Genomic DNA, 18724 nt, shown 5'->3' with positions numbered 1-18724 from the left:
TTGGGCAGGACTTGTGTAAGGATTTGTATGCCAAACATAGAATCTTGAAGCTGATTCTGAAGTGAATTGGAAGCCAATGAAGGGATTTACGTAGGGGAGTTGTTGAGACAGAGCGGTGGGAGGAGTAGATGAGTCTGGCTGCTGCGTTCATGATGGATTTTAGGGGGGCGATGCGGTTTTGAGGAAGGCCTGACAAGAGGGAGTTGCAGTAGTCCAGGCGGGAGATGATGAGGGCATGGACAAGGAGTTTGGTAGTGTCTGGGGTCAGGAAAGGCCGGATCTTGGAGATGTTGCGTAAGTGGAAATAGCAGGCTCTAGCTACGGTTTGGATGTGGGAGGTGAAGGAGAGGGCCGAGTCTAGGGTGACACCCAGGCAGCGGGCTTGTGTGGTTGGATGAATGATTGTGCCATTGACAGTGACATAGAGGTCAGTGGGGGGTGAAGCAGCACGGGGCGGGAAGATTAGGAGCTCAGTCTTATCCAGGTTTAATTTTAGGAACCTGGCAGACATCCACGATGAAATAGCTGAGAGACCAGAGGATACCTTCTCCATGGTGGTGGTGGAGAGGTCAGTGGTATGGAGGTAAATCTGGGTGTCATCTGCATATAGGTGATAGTTGAAACCCAGAGAGGAGATGAGTTTTCCGATGGAGGCGGTGTAAATGGAGAACAGCAGGGGACCAAGAACAGAGCCTTGGGGGACCCCAACTGAAAGTGGGAAGGAGGTTGAGGAGGAACCATTGAAGGAGGTCTTGAAGGAGCGATTTGAGAGGTAGGAGGAAAACCATGCTAGGGCACGGTCTTGGATACCCACAGATTGCAGGGACTGTAGTAGCAGGGAGTGATCAACAGTGTCGAATGCTGAGGAGAGGTCTTAGTATTTGGTTCCAAGTAAAATCCGCAAAGAATGAGGTTTAGGTTTAAATGGCATTGGCAGTTATAGGGAACCTGAAGCGAGAGTGATATGGAAGCTGCCATATTTATTTTCTTTTAAACAATACCAGTTTCCTGGCTGCCGTGCTGCTCTATTTGGCTGCAGTAGTGTCTGAGTCACACCAGAAACGAGCATGCAGCTAATCCAGTCAGATTTGACAAAAAATGTCAAACACCTGATCTGCTGCACGCTTGTTCAGGGTCTATGGCTAAAAAGTATTAGAGGCAGAGGATCAGCAGGACAGCTAGGCAACTGGTATTGTTTAAATGAAAAGATGCAGGAGACAACAGGAAGTACAGAGGCCCTACAAGTCCTGTGCTAACCAAACATAGTGCCATGCAAAATACACAAGATGCAATCAATGTACAAGAGGCCAGACGGACCTCTCCACAATGCTGCCAACACAGCCTCACCCAACACCCCCAGAGTCCAGCCACAGCCAGCCAGCCAGACAACTCCCCAAATGCTGCCAGTACAGCCTCACCCAACACCCCAGAGTCTAGCCAGCCAGACAACTCCCCAAATGCTGCCAGTACTCACCCAACACCCCAGAGTCCAGCCACAGACAACTCCCCAAATGCTGCCAGTACAGCCTCACCCAACACCCCAGAGCCCATCCACAGCCAGACAACTCCCCAAATGCCAGTACAGCCTCACCCAACACCCGAGAGTCCAGCTACAGCGAGCCAGACAACTCCCCAAATGCTGCCAGTACAGCCTCACCCAACACCCCAGAGCCCAGCCAGCCAGACAACTCCCCAAATGCTGCCAGCACAGCCTCACCCAACACCCCAGAGTCCAGCCACAGCCAGCCAGACAACTCCCCAGATGCTGCCAGCACAGCCTCACCCAACACCCCAGAATCCAGCCACAGCCAGCCAGACAACTCCTCAAATGCTGCCAGTACAGCCTCACCCAGAGCCCAGCCACAGCCAGACAACTCCCCAATTGCTGCCAGTACAGCCTCACCCAACACCTGAGAGTCCAGCCACAGCCAGCCAGACAACTCCCCAGATGCTGCCAGGACAGCCTCACCCAACACCCCAGAGCGCAGCCACAGCCAGCCAGACAACTCCCCAAATGCTGCCAGTACAGCCTCACCCAACACCCCAGAGCCCAGCCAGCCAGACAACTCCCCAAATGCTGCCAGTACTCACCCAACACCCCAGAGTCCAGCCACAGCCAGCCAGACAACTCCCCAGATGCTGCCAGCACAGCCTCACCCAACACCCCAGAGTCCAGCCACAGCCAGCCAGACTACTCCCCAAATGCTGCCAGTACAGCCTCACCCAACACCCCAGGCCACAGCCAGCCAGACAACTCCCCAAATGCTGCCAGTACTCACCCAACACCCCAGAGTCCAGCCACAGACAACTCCCCAAATGCTGCCAGTACAGCCTCACCCAACATCCCAGAGTCCAGCCACAGCCAGCCAGACTACTCCCCAAATGCTGCCAGTACAGCCTCACCCAACACCCCAGAGTCCAGCCAGCCAGACAACTCCCCAAATGCTGCCAGTACAGTCTCACCCAACACCCCAGAGCCCATCCACAGCCAGACAACTCCCCAAATGCTGCCAGTACAGCCTCACCCAACACCCCAGAGTCCAGCCACAGACAACTCCCCAAATGCTGCCAGTACAGCCTCACCCAACACCCCAGAGCCCATCCACAGCCAGACAACTCCCTAAATGCCAGTACAGCCTCACCCAACACCCCAGAGCCCAGCCAGACAACTCCCCAAATGCTGCCAGTACTCACCCAACACCCCAGAGTCCAGCCACAGACAACTCCCCAAATGCTGCCAGTATAGCCTCACCCAACACCCCAGAGCCCAGCCAGCCAGACAACTCCCCAAATGCTGCCAGTACAGCCTCACCCAACACCCCAGAGTCCAGCCACAGCCAGCCGGACCTCTCCCCAATGCTGCCAGTACAGCCTCACCCAACACCCCAGAGCACAGCCAGCCAACTCCCCAAATGCTGCCAGTACAGCCTCACCCAACACCCCAGAGCCCATCCACAGCCAGACAACTCCCCAAATGCCAGTACAGCCTCACCCAACACCCGAGAGTCCAGCCACAGCGAGCCAGACAACTCCCCAAATGCTGCCAGTACTCACCCAATACCCCAGAGTCCAGCCACAGACAACTCCCCAAATGCTGCCAGTACAGCCTCACCCAACACCCCAGAGCCCAGCCAGACAACTCCCCAAATGCTGCCAGTACAGCCTCACCCAACACCCCAGAGTCCAGCCACAGCCAGTCGGACCTCTCCCCAATGCTGCCAGCACAGCCTCACCCAACACCCCAGAGTCCAGCCACAGCCAGTCGGACCTCTCCCCAATGCTGCCAGTACAGCCTCACCCAACACCCCAGAGCCCAGCCACAGCCAGCCAACTCCCCAAATGCTGCCAGCACAGCCTCACCCAACACCCCAGAGTCCAAGCCTAAACACCAAGCTCCATAAACCCTCATGCCCTGACATTGTGATGATTATAGATTCCAATGGAAAATACCTGGACACAAAGAGGCTCTTTCCAGGGAAACAGGCAAATCGGTGGAGGCGCTATTAAAACTTATCAAAAACTAGTTTAACCCCTTAATTTTAATAAAGACTCCATTTTCCACCTATGTGATTCTCCTGATGAGGTAAGATACCTCTTTTGATTTTATTTCCTATATTGCCTTTTTGATAAGTTTTAAGGGTGCCTCCACCGATTTGCCTCCGTATCCCTTACCTCTTTAAGGTGCTACTATACTACTGGGGAGACCATCCACCAGTATATAGGACCACAGGAGGATATGCACTCCCCACAGAGCTGCAGGGAATCCACTGAGAATGTTGTGCACATTAGACAACACCTCTGTGTTCATCACCCATAAACCTGGTTCAAATTGTGCATGAAGAATGTGTAATAGAGGAAGAATCTCCTCATTCCCCTGCAGAGTACCTGCACATCACTCTTACATGTACCCACAGTTACCTTGTCTAGGGCCTGATCCATGTTCAGACTGTGCATGAAGAATGTGTAATAGAGGAAGAATCCCCTTATTCCCCTGCAGAGTACCTGCACATCACTCTTACATGTACCCACAGTTACATTGCCTAGGGCCTGATAGATGTTCCTTTTTCCGGTCTGTACCTTTTTCAAGTACTCTTACCAAGGACTAGTTTTAGTCTATGACTAAAGGGAATAAATATGGTAGTCTACATATCCTTCTCACTTCAGTTGTCTTTTAAAATTCCTAAGCGTTGGCAGTTAAGAGACGAATTTCATGTTACATAATTTCAATCAACAAGATTGTAATATGCAAATTAGAGGAGTCGGAGGAATCCTAAACTGAGGAGTCAGAGTTGGTGGATTTTTGTACCGACTCCACAGCCCTGGTGGCATCTCTGGCACAGTGTTGGGGCAAGGGTCTGCAAAGCACTGTAAGGGCAGGTATATCACATACACTGCGCATTGGGTAAACCTGTTGACTGCTGCCAAGCAAGGAATGCGTGACTCTGCAGCGGAGTTGGTGACACCGCCACGACTTGCAGACAGGCCTGCTGCCACTTCCTCTTCGCCTCCTACTACCCCTCCATCCTCTTTGCTATCCTCCTCGGCTGAGTCCTCTTCTACTGCTGTGGCTTTCTCTACTACTACTACTACTACAACTACAACAACATAAACACATGATGTAGCTGCAAATGAATATTACATACTTGCCACTCTCTCAGTGCCTCTCAGAAGCTCACTATTTGCTTCTTATAACTATACCTTAGGTGTTTTTTTTTTGTAATATTTATTTTTCAAAAGAGTGGTAGACAGTTTACAAAATATACACCAAAGTGTAACATTCTTGTATACGTCCGGCAAATTAGGCCTGTGATATACACATGGTTCAGGATATACCGTACCTGCCAGTCCAGTGTTACACAATTGGCTTCTTATGCTACGTACACACATGCGACAACGATCGTTCGTTAAGAACGACGAACGAACTTTTAATTGATGAAAGAACGACCTAAGTAAAGGTAGTTGTAAAATGTGTGTAACGATCTGATCGTTAGAACGAACGTTACATCACAGAAAGCAACTATTGCGCCTGCGCATAAAAATGAGAAGTTTCATGGAGAAATAGTGAAATGCGCATGTCAAGCCTAGTACGAACGATCGTTTCCAACGATGTACTACTTTTGCAAACGATCGTCGTTGGTTAAAATCCGCCGAGACAGAACTTTCTTTTGTAGCGATTTGGCTCGTTCGTCGTTTGCCTTAATAGTCGGTGGTTCGTTTTTTGTAACGATCGTCGTTGGTAAAGATCGGGGAACGATCGTTACAAACGACTATAGTCGCATGTGTGTACGCACCTTAAGGCTCAACACACACCATACAATCTTGGTTGTTTAATCTTACCAATTTCATGTAGTATAAGAGCTTATCCAATTAATCATTCAAGGTATTTTCAATCTGTTGGCCCCCTATACTACATAGATTTGGTAAATCTGTACAACCAATACTGATTTAACAAATGAATTTGAATCCCCCGCCGTGGGGGATTTTGGAAGTCTGCGGGAGCCTGAGACAGGCGGCTCTGTACTGCGTGAGCGAGTGTGCAGGTGCAGTACGGAGCCAAAAGCCTCCTTCGGCAGCGGAAAGCAGGATTTGACCAATTTGGTAGAATACAGCTACCGAGGAGCCAGCGATGGAATGACGACATGACCGGTGTATCGTGTATTTACATTTATTTATTAATGCACAATGCTTTACGACCAGGGGCATAAATACACGTACCCGCATTTACCTTGCCACTCCTGATCGCCGCACCGCTGTCAATCGTTTCTGCTGCTGAGTGATCAGGGACTGGGAACAGCTTGTTCCCAAACACCTATCACAGTGCCCGCGATGAACGAAAAGTCGGCATCATGCTGACTCCGGGATTTCACTCACCTAAACCAGTGATCTGCAAACTTGGCTTTCTAGCTGTTAAAGGAGAACTGTAGTGAGAACCATATACTTCTCACTACCACTGCCATTTTGATTTCCTTTTAAGCAATACCAGTTACCTGGCAGCCCTGCTGAGCTATTTGCCTGCAAAATTACACCAGAAACAAGCATGCAGCTAATCTTGTCAGATCTGACAAAAATGTCAGAAATACCTGATCTGCTGCATGCTTGTTCAGGGGCTATGGCTAAAAGTATTAGAGGCAGAGGATCAGCATGATAGCCAGGCACCTGGTATTGCTTAAAAGGAAATCAATATGGCAGTCTGTACGTACCTCTCAGTGTAGTTCTCCTTTAAGGAACTACAAGCCCCAACAATGCATTTGCCTTTATGAATCATGACTGTGGCTGTCAGTCTCCTGCAATGCATTGTGGGACTTGTAGTTCCTTAATAGCTGGAGAGCCAAGTTTGCAGATCACTGACCTAAACAGATACACTAACTACTTCTGAGTTTACTATACTTGGAAGTTAAGTGTAGTGCCATCTTGTGGCCAAAATGTAAAATGCACACATATACTTTTTATACAGCGCTGACATCTGCTGTAGATATTGTCTTGTCACTTAACTGTCCCTCAGAGGGACTCACAATCTAATCTCTACCATAGTCATATGTCTATGTATTATATGTATCGTACTCTAGGGCCAATTTAGGGGGAAGCCAATTAACCTAGCCATATGTTTTTGGGATGTGGCTGAAAACCAGTGCCCAGAGGAAACCCACGCAGACACGGGGAGAACATACAAACTCCTTACAGATAGTGCCATGGCTGGGATTCGAACTGGGGATCCAGCGTTGCAAGGCAGGAGCGCTAATCACTACGTCACCATGCTGCCCAAGTATTTATGAATTAAAAATTAATAAAAAAGACATAATTAGTTACCGTATAGACTTTTTAATATGTACAGTATGTCATGTGGGTATATTATGGTTAATTTTTCAAATAAAGGCTTGTAATTATATATATATATATATATATATATATATATATATATATATATATATATATATATATATATATAAATAATAATAATTAAAAATCACCAAACTGGAAAAATGCATATTCATTTCCAGATAAAATATTATCGCTATACGTTGTATTAGGAACACAAATTAAATGGTGTAATAACCGGGACAAATGGGCAAATAAAATGTGTGGGTTTTATCCACAGCAGCAAGATTTATTTTAAAACTATAATGGCCAAAAACTGAGAAATCTTCATTATTCCCTTTAAAATGATTTATAATTCTTAGCAAAAAGTACCACAAAAGGAAAGCTTAATTTGTGGTAAAAAAACAAAACAATATATAGTTCATTTCTGTGTGATTAGTAACAAAGTTATAGGCGAATGAATGGCAGGAGCGTGATGTGAAAATTGCTCTGATTTTTAAGGGGAAAAACCTGAGGTACGGAAATGGTTAAAGGGGTAAACTGACACTTAACTGGGGCATCTATCGGCCCCCTGCAGATAACCTGCCCTGCGCCGTCACTGAAGAATCTTCCGTTCCCCCGAACCGGTCACTGTCTGAAAATTTGTCTAAAGACGAATGCAACTGCGTGACCGCGAGTGCCCTCGCTCCTGCTCTTGTTCCCAGGCGCTTACTGCGCAGACGCAGTACGAAGTTTTCTCAGTTGCATTTGTCTAGTTAGACGAATAATTAGACATTGACCGGTGGAGGGGGAATGGAAGAGTCTTCAGTGACGGCGCAGGGCAGGTTATCTGCAGGGGGCTGGTAGAAGCCCCAGTTAAGTGTCAGTTTTTTAAAGGAGCCCACAGAAACCCTTTAAATCCCCTGTTCATTAGGTCTTCATCTTTATCAGTGCTTAGACATAAGACTTATTATAAATATAAACCTCCTCTTCATTTTCATAACTCCCAAACCCTCCCTCCCTGGATTTGGCTCCCACAAACTTGCCATAGGCTTTTTACACATAAATCATTGTGCTTCTGTAGAATTGTTCATCAACTCTATCCTCAGGGCATCACTTTTGTCAGAACTAAAATATATCAGTTGCTGTCAATTATAACTAAAAGGACAACTGATGTGCAAGCTAATGTCCATGTTTCCCGATGCTCACAGTGGGGCAGCAGCGTTGCGTTATAGCGGGTTGCAGCATGAAAACATCACCCCCTAAATGCACCAGTTAATAAAAGTGAAGCATACATAGACTATGCTTCACTGTACCTGGCGCAATGAAAGCATAACGTGCGGCACCGCTGTTCTGATCCATTACGTTGGTTCCTGCTTTCACAGGAGAAGCAACACAACAGCCACTGTGAACGTGGCCAAAAAAATTGATATTTAGATCTTTTAAATCTCTCACACTCGTGGGGTACAGGGAATCTTCCATCTCTGCCCAGGAAAACAAGGACATTAAACAGGGTGGAAGCTCAGGAGATATAACAATCGTGTACGAGAGATAACGGCGCTGGAGACTTGGGCGCAGGATTCAGCCGGTATATGGCTGATCCTGCTGCCGCACAAGTCCCGGCCATATTAAATACTATTCCCCCTCCAGACCGCCATGGATAGTGGGGGAAAGAAATAATTTGGCTTCTGGCAATTGCTGGAAGCCGAATTATTAGGTTTTAAAAGTAATTTCAGCTCCGTCTTCTGACGGCACTGAAGTAACTCCCTGTGCACTGCTATAGCCGTATTTCCTATTACGGCCTATGGTGGCGCCAGCTGCACCCAAGTCTCCTGCGCTGGTTTCAGAGTGTTCGTACTAATCTGGTAGAAGGAAGAGCTTGCAGAGCACATTAAACCAGGAGACAGCCATATCTGGATCAAATTAAACTTCTCCACCCTAACCCCTCAGTTTGACATTGAAGAAATAACTCTTTCTAGCATAAATTTTGAGTGTAATAAAAGCTTGAAACACAATCAAAACTAAACCTCAAAATGACTCCCCAAAATCTCTGATCATTTACACGTCCAAGCTGCAGCTGCTCAACCTGGACTGATACGAATGTAAATGTACATCTAGCGATGATGGGCAGATTCGGCAAAGAGACGAATCTTTATCTGCTTGAATCTGATTAGAGAAATATCTCTTGGCTTCCCATACGCCGCAGGCCAATTCCCGATAGATCGCAGCTTGAAATCTCTCAGGAATCGGCTGTGTCTGCCACCTTGTCGCTGCCCCCTGGTGTAACCCACGTGTGTGCATTTATACATTACCTGTCCTGTGTCGCCCACCGCGCAGTGCTCATTCCTTTTCTAAATCCCCTGCAGGTGATGGTATTGAATCCAATACAAAAAAATAAATTAGTTTGTCGACAGACGTTGATGACGCTGCATGACCCTGGCTTCATCAACACCGATCGCAGGGGAACGCCACTATCGGAGATACACAATGAGGGTTCAGTACGCCAATGGGGAGTATAAGCCTACTCGAGCATAAGATCCCCCCACACACGTCTCCCCCATGTGCCTGATGCACAGTGCACATTGGAAGCTAAGCTTCAGCTTCCAATCAGGGCAATTTCTAGGCTAAATTGTTTCCAGGGCGAGAGTGTAAAAATTGCTTTCCCCCAAACCTCCGTGGGCTTGAGAACATTATTTCTGATGTGGTATTTAGCCTCTCAGTATAGGTAGCCACGTACAGGTGTCCCCCAGTATAGGTTAGCTAGGTGCAGGTCTCCCCCAGTATAGGTTAGCCAAGTACAGGTCTCCCCCAGAATAGGTTAGCCAGCTTCAGGTGTTCTCTAGTATAGATTAGCCAGGTACAGGTGTCCCCCAGTATAGGTTGGCCAGGTTCAGGTGTCCCCTAGTATAGGTAGCCAGGTACAGGTGTCCCCCCAGTATAGGTAAGCCAAGTACAGGTGTCCCCCAGTATAGGTTAGCCAAGTACAGGTGTCCCCCAGTATGTTAGCCAGGTACAGGTGTCCCCAGTATGTTAGCCAGGTACAGGTGTCCCCTAGCGTAGATTAGCCAGGTACAGGTGTCCCCCAGTATGTTAGCCAGGTACAGGTGTCCCCCAGTATGTTAGCCAGGTACAGGTGTCCCCTAGCGTAGATTAGCCAGGTACAGGTGTCCCCCAGGATGTTAGCCAGGTACAGGTGTCCCCTAGCGTAGATTAGCCAGGTACAGGTGTCCCCTAGTATAGGTAGCCAGGTACAGGTGTCCCCCCAGTATAGGTAAGCCAAGTACAGGTGTCCCCCAGTATAGGTTAGCCAAGTACAGGTGTCCCCCAGTATGTTAGCCAGGTACAGGTGTCCCCCAGTATGTTAGCCAGGTACAGGTGTCCCCTAGCGTAGATTAGCCAGGTACAGGTGTCCCCCAGTATGTTAGCCAGGTACAGGTGTCCCCTAGCGTAGATTAGCCAGGTACAGTGGTCCCCCAGTATAGATAAGCCAGGTTTAAGTGCCTCAGTATAAGTTAGCCAGCAATAGGTGAGCTAGCATAGGTGCCTCCCACCCTGTTATGATGTCATCAACGTCATGACGATGATGATGTCAAGTCCCGATCCTTCATATAGAGAATAGCGGAGCTGTGTGGCAGGGCTGCTGCGATCCCTGGACAAAGGCATGGTAAGTAACATTGGGGGGAACCTATGCTAGCTCACCTATTGCTGGCTAACTTATACTGAAACACTTAAACCTAGCTAACCTATACTGGAGGACACCTGTATCTCTGAAAACCTCCTAAGCGGCATGCCCATAACTGTTGGGCATAGCACTGTTAGCTAAATTTTCTTGTGCGACACAATTACGGACAAACCACCCAAGAGGTTAATGCATCTAGTAGTAAATTTGCAACACACAAAGTTGAACGTCTGTAATTTTTGCAGTAATTAAAGAGCAACTTTAACCCTGGACTGAACTTCATCCTAATCAGTAGCTGATACCCCCTTTCCCACGAGAACTCTTTACCTTTTCTCAGACAGATCATCAGGGGGGTTTGTATGGCAGATATTGTGGTGAAACCCCTCCTACAGTGTGATGTCATGACCATGGTCCTGACAGTTTGCTATCTGTGAACCACCTTACATTGTGGGAAATTACAGCTGTTTCCAATTGCCAAGCAACCAGTATCTCCTTTGCGGATTTTTTCTTTACTGAGACTTCTATGCGCAGATCACCTGGCAGGACAAATGATGTCAGCACCAGTGATAAATTTCAGAATGTAAATCAGGAAGAGGAATGATGTTACACTGGGCAAACACTTGACTAAACAATCTATAAATGAATATTGTAAACAATAAGCAATTTTATTCATTATGGTATTTTTACTAGAGTTCTTCTTTAAGTAAATGTATAGCTTCTGGCAGGCTGAATCCATTAGCTTCTTCCTGCCAGGACAAAAGACATTTCTTGCCTAGCATAATGAATATCACCTAACCCAGTCCACCTCCTCCCACTGCTAAAGGTAGTTACTAACGATACAATTTGGCAAACAATCTTTTAAGAATGATTATGTAAGATCTCGCCGCATATGGCGGCGGACCCACGCTGAGGCGCAAGCCTCTGGGTCTCGGCTAAGCTCTGACTTCAGTAGAGCACAAGGCTCTCCTTCCCTATTGGCCAGGCAGCGGACGTGTCCTCAGTACGCGCTCCGCCGCTGTAAACAATAGCAGCATGCGTAGCTGCGTGTCAGCTGACTTGCTGACACACCGCAGTCTGATTAGTTATTTTGGATTCTGTTATCTTTTGATTGGTCAGTTAATATAAAAGAAAGGTGAGCGCCCTCATTCTTCGCCCGTGATAGCCTATGCTGGGCTTGTAGCTGAGATTGCGCTCACACCAAGTGACTTGTCTTGCTGCAGATATTCTGTCTCTTGACCAAGCTTCTTGCAGATCTGATACTTTGTTGCTGAGTCGGATTGAACCTGACTACTCTTCTTCTGATCTTCTGGTATTGACCTGGCTTGTCCCTGACCTTGCATCTACTGGTTTCCCTGTTGCCAAACCTCAGATTGTTTAACCACTTGATGACCCACCCTTTACCCCCCCTTAAGGACCAGCGCTGTTTTTACTGATCTGTGCTGGGTGGGCTCTGCATCCCCCAGCACAGATCAGGTAGCAGGCAGAGAGATCAGATTGCCCCCCTTTTTTCCCCCCTATGGGGATGATGTGCTGGGGGGGTCTGATCTCTTCTGCCTGCTGGGTGTTGCGGGGGGGGGGGCACCTCAAAGCCCCCCTCCGCGGCGAAATTCCCCCCTCCCTCTCCTACCTGCTGCCCCCCCGGCGATCGAGGCTGCACAGGACGCTATCCGTCCTGTGCAGCCAGTGACAGGACGTCCCCTGTCACATGGAGGCGATCCCCGGCCACTGATTGGCCGGGGATCGCCGATCTGCCTTAGCAGCGCCGTACAAATGTAAACAAAGCGGATTATTTCCGCTTGTGTTTACATTTAGCCTGCGAGCCGCCATCGGCGGCCCGCAGGCTATTCACGGAGCCCCCCGCCGTGAATTGACAGGAAGCAGCCGCTCGCGCGAGCGGCTGCTTCCTGATTAATTAGCCTGCAGCTGGCGTCCTGCAGCTGCCACTTTGCCGACGCACGGTATAAGCGTGCGGTCGGCAATTGGTTAAGGACCTTGCATGAACGCTGCCTGCCCTGATCCTGGCCTGTCTGACCTTGCATCTGTATTGTGATTATACTTTCATCTGGATTGCCTCAGCCCATAGGCCTCAGGTGACTATTCAGTTATACTGTATCTGCATTACCTTGCTGTGTTTTTGGTGAAAGCTGTCTGCCAGGTTGTATGCTACATCTACCTGCAGGGTTGTGTAGTTTGTTGTTAGGCAGGAGTGTACGCAGGTGTTAGGGCTGGGTTATAGGCCAGCCATATGAGCATACAGTCTGACCTATAGCTATTATGCTGGGAATACACTGTATGTTTCTGAGCAATTAAGATGGCTCGATTAATAATTTCCAACATGTCCAATCTCCCGCCCGATCGATTCCGCGCTTGATTTTGCAAAGGGGACAATGGTGAAAAGATAAGGTAAACAATAAGATAACAAATGGAAGATAAGAGAATCTGGCGCGAAATCGAGCAGGGAATCGATCGGGCGGCAGAATCGAGCCGCAGAAACGCACCGTGTATTCCCAGCATTAGCCAGACAAGCCTGACAGATTATTTGTATGAATGATCGGAAGTGAACCCTTGGGACCACTAACGATTTAAAATCTCCAAACCATTCCGATCAGATTTTTGGATCAATCCCTTCAATCTGATTGGATTGGTTACGTTATGCCAAAGAATTCCGTAGCACAGCACTGCTAATACATCAGTGTGAACGTTCCATTACAATATAATGTCATCTCTTTAGCAGTGTGATTATATTGTCAGATGTAACACACCACAACTCCCCACTGTGAATGTAGCCTGAGGCCTGGAACCCACTAGGAGAGCTTTTCTGAGCACTTTGTGATTTGGAAAGCTCTTGCTAATGTAATGCTATGGCTGTGATTCCACTTGAGTGATGTCATTTTATAAAATCCCCCATTGCATTGCATTAGCAAGAGCTTTTTCAAATCACTAGCGATTAGCAAAGGCTGCTAGTGGGGTTGAGCCCTAAAGGTGCGTTGCGGTACATTAATTTAAGTTATTATTGCCCAGCAACACCCAACAAATAATAATCCCACTATGGGCCCACTGACGTTGGCATGTTGGCTCCATGGTGCATTGGGTTCTGCTGTAATAACAGTACTGCACAATGTACATGTTAAAGGACCACTATCCCGAAAAAAGTAGGCGGTTAAAATCTGACAGAACCGACAGGTTTTGGGCCAGTCCATCTCCTTATGGGGGACTCTCAGGGTTTTCAACAGCATTTCCTGAGCAGCAGTTGCAAAGTCTAAATGACAAAATAGTCTGCAAGTGAGTAGGGAGGCTGGCCGGTATCTTACTATTTTGGCAGTTAAACTGCTGTTCAGGAAATGCTGTTAAAAACAAAGAAAACCCTGAGAATCCCCCATGAGGAGATGGACTGGCCCCAAACCGATCAGTTCTGTCAAATTTTAACTGCCTACTTTTTTCGTGATAATGGTCCTTTATTGTTGTACGTATGTACCATGCTTAACTGTATACGACGCTCTGCTTAATTGTACGCACACGCTGTTATGTTGTCCTATGTATGCTTGTCCCATGTCTATGTAGGTACCATGCTTAACCGTGCTATTTTCTTGTTTTCATCAACGACCCTGTATGCGCCAAAACCAATTCCGGGTACAATCCACCGTTGTACTTGGCGAAAATAAAGTCTGATTTTGATTCTGATTAAACCCATGTAACAAATGGCGACAAGGAGCCTTGTGTTGCAACATGCGCCGCCTTACCATAAGCCTTTCATTTAGAAGCCTGTTGAGCTGTTCCACATGCACTTCGCAATGTACTCAATGGGAACTTATCCTAGGCGTACATTCACACCATGGCCCAGATGCAATTCACTTTTCTCCTGAGTTTTCTCCTAGGAGATATTTCAACTTTTTATAATAACTTTTCAGTAGTGTTGGGCGAACAGTGTTCGCCACTGTTCGGGTTCTGCAGAACATCACCCTGTTCGGGTGATGTTCGAGTTCGGCCGAACACCTAATGGTGTTCGGCCTTTTAGTTCGGGTTCGCCCGAACTACTCAATGCCCCCGGAACAGGGCCCTGTTCGCCCGAATACGGCCCCCCTATGGGGTCGCAGGCATAAGGGGGGAGCATGCCCCGATCGCGGGGGGGGCTCGGAAATTCCCCCCATCCCCTCCGCTAGCGCTCCCCCCTCTGCCCGCTTCCCCATAAAAAAAAGTTTGCGGAAAGTTAATAGTACCTGCTGTAAAGTGTGCGGAAAGTTAATAGTACCTGCTGTGGCTGGCTGGCAGTGACTACTAGGAGACGCGTTGAGGCTGGGCAGCGGGCGGTTCAGCGGTAGTACCCTTGTGGTACTTCCGCCCTTTCTCTGACCTCACGCCCTCTGCATACGAGGGTACGCGTCACGCGTACCCTCGTATGCGTCATCACGTAGAGGACGTGAGGTCAGAGAAAGGGCGGAAGTACCACAAGGGTACTACCGCTGAACCGCCCGTTGCCCAGCCTCAACGCGTCTCCTAGTAGTCACTGCCAGCCAGCCACAGCAGGTACTATTAACTTTCCGCAAACTTTTTTTTAATGGGGAAGCGGGCAGAGGGGGGAGCGCTAGCGGAGGGAGTGGGGGGAATTTCCGACCCCCCCGCGATCGGGGCATGCTCCCCCCTTATGCCTGCGACCCCATAGGGCCCCCAAAAGCGGGATGTTCGGGGGTCCCATTGACTTCCATTGAGTTCAGGGTTCGGGCCGAACATACCGAACATCTGGCCCATGTTCGGCAGAACGGACCCGAACCCGAACATCCAGGTGTTCGCCCAACACTACTTTTCAGCACTATGCGATTGAAAAAGTACCAAAAAGTAGGCGGTAATGAAATCACGATAACACAGGTATAAAGACACTTAGCATGTAAAAGTGTTTACAAATCCATAGCATAATTATTTGCCATGGAATGTGCACATATCATCCAGAAACACACTGTAAAAGCACATTAGGATAACATGATCTGTTACGATGCAGAGATGTGAACCTCCCCATTCCCATGGCGGAGGGAGGGACTAGACAAGAACTGATTATGGGACTTTGAACAGCTGTTGGGTTGCAGTGCCAGCCATGAAGAGTTAATCTCAGGAGCACAAAGGAGGTGGGAGGGGCCAGCTCTGTGTTCACAGTAAAAGACTAGCTGGTGCCCCCTCCCAGCTCCTCCCTGTGTGTGGTGATGGAATAATAGGAGGAGTTAGGACAGCTCACTAACTGTTGTTCAGACCAGCCAATCACATAAAAATCACATAAAAAGAAAGTTTGAGAAATCCAATCAGCTAGGTAATAAAAAAAGTGATAATCTGTGAATAGTTTATGTGCAGCGCACAAACCTTATTCAATTCATGTTTTTTATTAATTTTTCATCTTTAAAGGAGTTATCAGGGAAAAATTAATATAATGGGCCTGATTCACAAAGCAGTGATAACTCAGTTATCACGCCTAAAAGACTTTAGGCATGATAAGCTTTGCACCGCTGAGTTAGCACCGATTTGTGCTCTTTGCGCGTGATAAACTCGCGCGCAGTGCCCATAGGGTTTAATGGGCGCATCGCGCGCGCTGCACCGCGCAATTGCATGCGGAAAATTCGCGCGAGTTTCTTCTTATCATGCCTAAACTGAATCAGGCCCAATGAGTGCTACTTACCGGGGGCTTCCTCCAGCCCCAATCTCCCAGCATGTCCCTCGCCGCAGCTCTCCCCGCAGCCGTTTGCCGCAGTCCGCTCTGGCCCACGTGGCGGTGATTGACAGCGCCGCTCATGCAGGCGCAGTACAGGCCGACCTGAAGGTCGCCCTGACGTCATCGCCGGGGACCGGGAGCGAGCTGCGGCGAACGGCTGCGTGGAGAGCTGCGGCGAGGGTCATGCTGGGAGATTGGGGCTGGAGGAAGCCCCCGGTAAGTAGCACTTATTTTATTCATTTTTCCCTGATAACTCCTTTAAAGAGACTCTGTAACTTAAAAAAGAAACCTGAGGGGGATACTTACCTCCAGAGGGGAAAGCCTCAGGGTCCCCATGAGGCTTCCCCAACCTCTGAACACAGCAGAAATCCAGGTTTGGCTCCCCCGACAAGCTTAGATTTATTTACCTCTCTGGGATCCTGTGCTGACGCAGTAGCGGCTCTTCCTTCGGGTAAGGCAGAAATAGCCGAGCCCGATCGTATCCGCTCTACTGCACAGGCGCAAAGGACTTCTGCGCAGTAGAGGGGATATGATCGGGTTCGTCTATTTTCTCCCTAACCTGAACAGAACGCCACTGGTGCGCCTGCGCAGGATTGCGATAAATATTTACCTTGCCGCATTTAGGGGGACCCGTGTAACTGAACGGAGGAGGACGGGGGAAGCCTCATTAGGATCCAGAGGCTCCCCCTCCTGAGGTAAGTATCCCCCCTCCTCCCCAGAGGGTATTTTTCCATTACAGATCCTCTTTAAAATAACTTCTCAGCACTCTGCAATTAAAAAATACCAAAAAGTAGGTTGATGTACAGTATGTCCACACATAGAAAATACATTCATACACAAGCAGGCTGTATACACCCTTCCTTTTGAATCTCAAGAGATCATTTGTGTGTTTCTTTCCCCCTGCAGTTCTCATGCACTGAAGTTTCAGGCTGCTCGTTTCTTCCTGCAAACAGCTTTGCTCTTGTCTGTAATTCCTCAGTATGTGAAAGCCCAGCCAGCTCAGAGGACGATTTATCCAGCTTGTAAGAGATAAGAGAGAAGCTGCCCTAATCTAAATAATACAAAGGCAGTGTGCATAGAGGGGCCTGGAAGGGGGAGTTCATAGCAGAACCACAACACTGAAGAACTTGGCAGCCTTCCAGACACAGGCCGACAAGTCTGACAGGGGAAAGATACATTGATTTATTACAGAGACTGTGATAGTAGAAAGTGCTGCAGTAAGCCAGAACACATTAGAATAGCTTTTGGAACTTGTAGGATGATAAAAAACAGGATGCAATTTTTGTTACGGAGTCTCTTTAAGAAAAGGTGGGGGTAAAGGCTGCGCGTCCCTAAACACATGCTGCAATTGAATGGTTAATCGCACAGGCATACACCGCCTCTGCTAGACTGAAAAATGCATGCCCTGCATCCAAGACAAGTGCTAACATTTATTAAACTAGGAGGAACTTTAGCTTCCAACATAGTTTGCATGCAAAGTATATTATACTAGACACTTGCGCCACGGTGAGGCAGACCTCCGGGCAAGTGACCTAACCTAAATTTAAAACCTTGGGAGCAGCTAAGCAAAAAAATGTGTAACTTACATTTGGTTGAACAGTGAGGAGAACGCCAGCGCATACCACTAAGGCTGCATCCGAAATGACCACCAGCTCAGTGTGCAGCACCTAAATAGATTTTCTGCACACTTCGCATTCAATTCAGATGCAAATCATATGCAAATCTGCTACTACTTATTATGCATAATGCATATGCAACTGAGCATTCAGTCTGGCTTTGCTATAATTACTCAGCTATAATGATTCCTAAGCAAAGCCAGCAGGGGGCAGGCTTGGACTTGAAAAGACATGAGAGAACACAGACTGAGCTATAAATATTCCTGTGAGGAGAACGCCAGCGCATACCACTAAAGCTGAGTACACATAATAAGTAGTAGCAGATTTGCATATGATTTGCATCTGAATTGAATGTGAAGTGTGCAAAAATCTATTTAGGTGCTGCACACTGAGCTGGTGGTCATTTCGGATGCAGCCTAAAGGTTCGTATACACGTCCGATAAAGATCGTTCGTTACGAACGATTCGTGACGTTTACACGATATTCAAATTAGACCGAAAAGATCGTTCGTAATGAACGATTGTGTACACACGTGAACGATATAAGTATAAAGTACTGAACGACGAACGATTAAAAAATGCGTGCGCAAACGGAAGTGACGTTATGACAGGCAATAAGAACATGCGTTATCGGACGATCTTTGTACACACTGCAACGATTGAACGATTATCTTTCGAAAAAATCCGCCGGGTTGGATCGGTCCGATTGAACGATAACGATCGTTATCGTTCACAAAAACGATCGTTCACACTTTTTGAACGCACGATTATCGTTCCGATTGTCGTTATCGTTCGTTTTTGAACGATCGTTATCGTACGTGTGTACTCAGCTTTAGTGGTATGCGCTGGCGTTCTCCTCACAGGAATATTTATAGCTCAGTCTGTGTTCTCTCATGTCTTTTCAAGTCCAAGCCTGCCCCCTGCTGGCTTTGCTTAGGAATCA

General features: G+C 47.8%; 1 protein-coding gene across 1 annotated transcript; it reads left to right on the top strand.

Moving 5' to 3' along the window:
- Positions 1-745: 745 nt before the first annotated feature.
- Positions 746-4613, top strand: LOC137570363 (uncharacterized). Its single transcript, XM_068279022.1, has one exon. It carries the CDS (start codon positions 2137-2139, stop codon positions 3505-3507), a length of 1371 nt encoding a protein of 456 aa, XP_068135123.1. The 5' UTR covers positions 746-2136; the 3' UTR covers positions 3508-4613.
- The last annotated feature ends 14111 nt before the right edge of the window (positions 4614-18724 follow it).

This window comes from Hyperolius riggenbachi, chromosome 4 (genome assembly GCF_040937935.1).
Source record: "Hyperolius riggenbachi isolate aHypRig1 chromosome 4, aHypRig1.pri, whole genome shotgun sequence".
Lineage (NCBI taxonomy): Eukaryota > Metazoa > Chordata > Amphibia > Anura > Hyperoliidae > Hyperolius > Hyperolius riggenbachi.
The sequence above is the reverse complement of the archived record's forward strand: the minus strand, read 5'-3'. Positions and strand labels throughout refer to the sequence as shown.

Coding starts and splice junctions, on each gene's coding strand:
- LOC137570363 (XM_068279022.1), top strand. CDS start 2,137: ATGCTGCCAGCACAGCCTCACCCAACACCCCAGAGTCCAGCCACAGCC.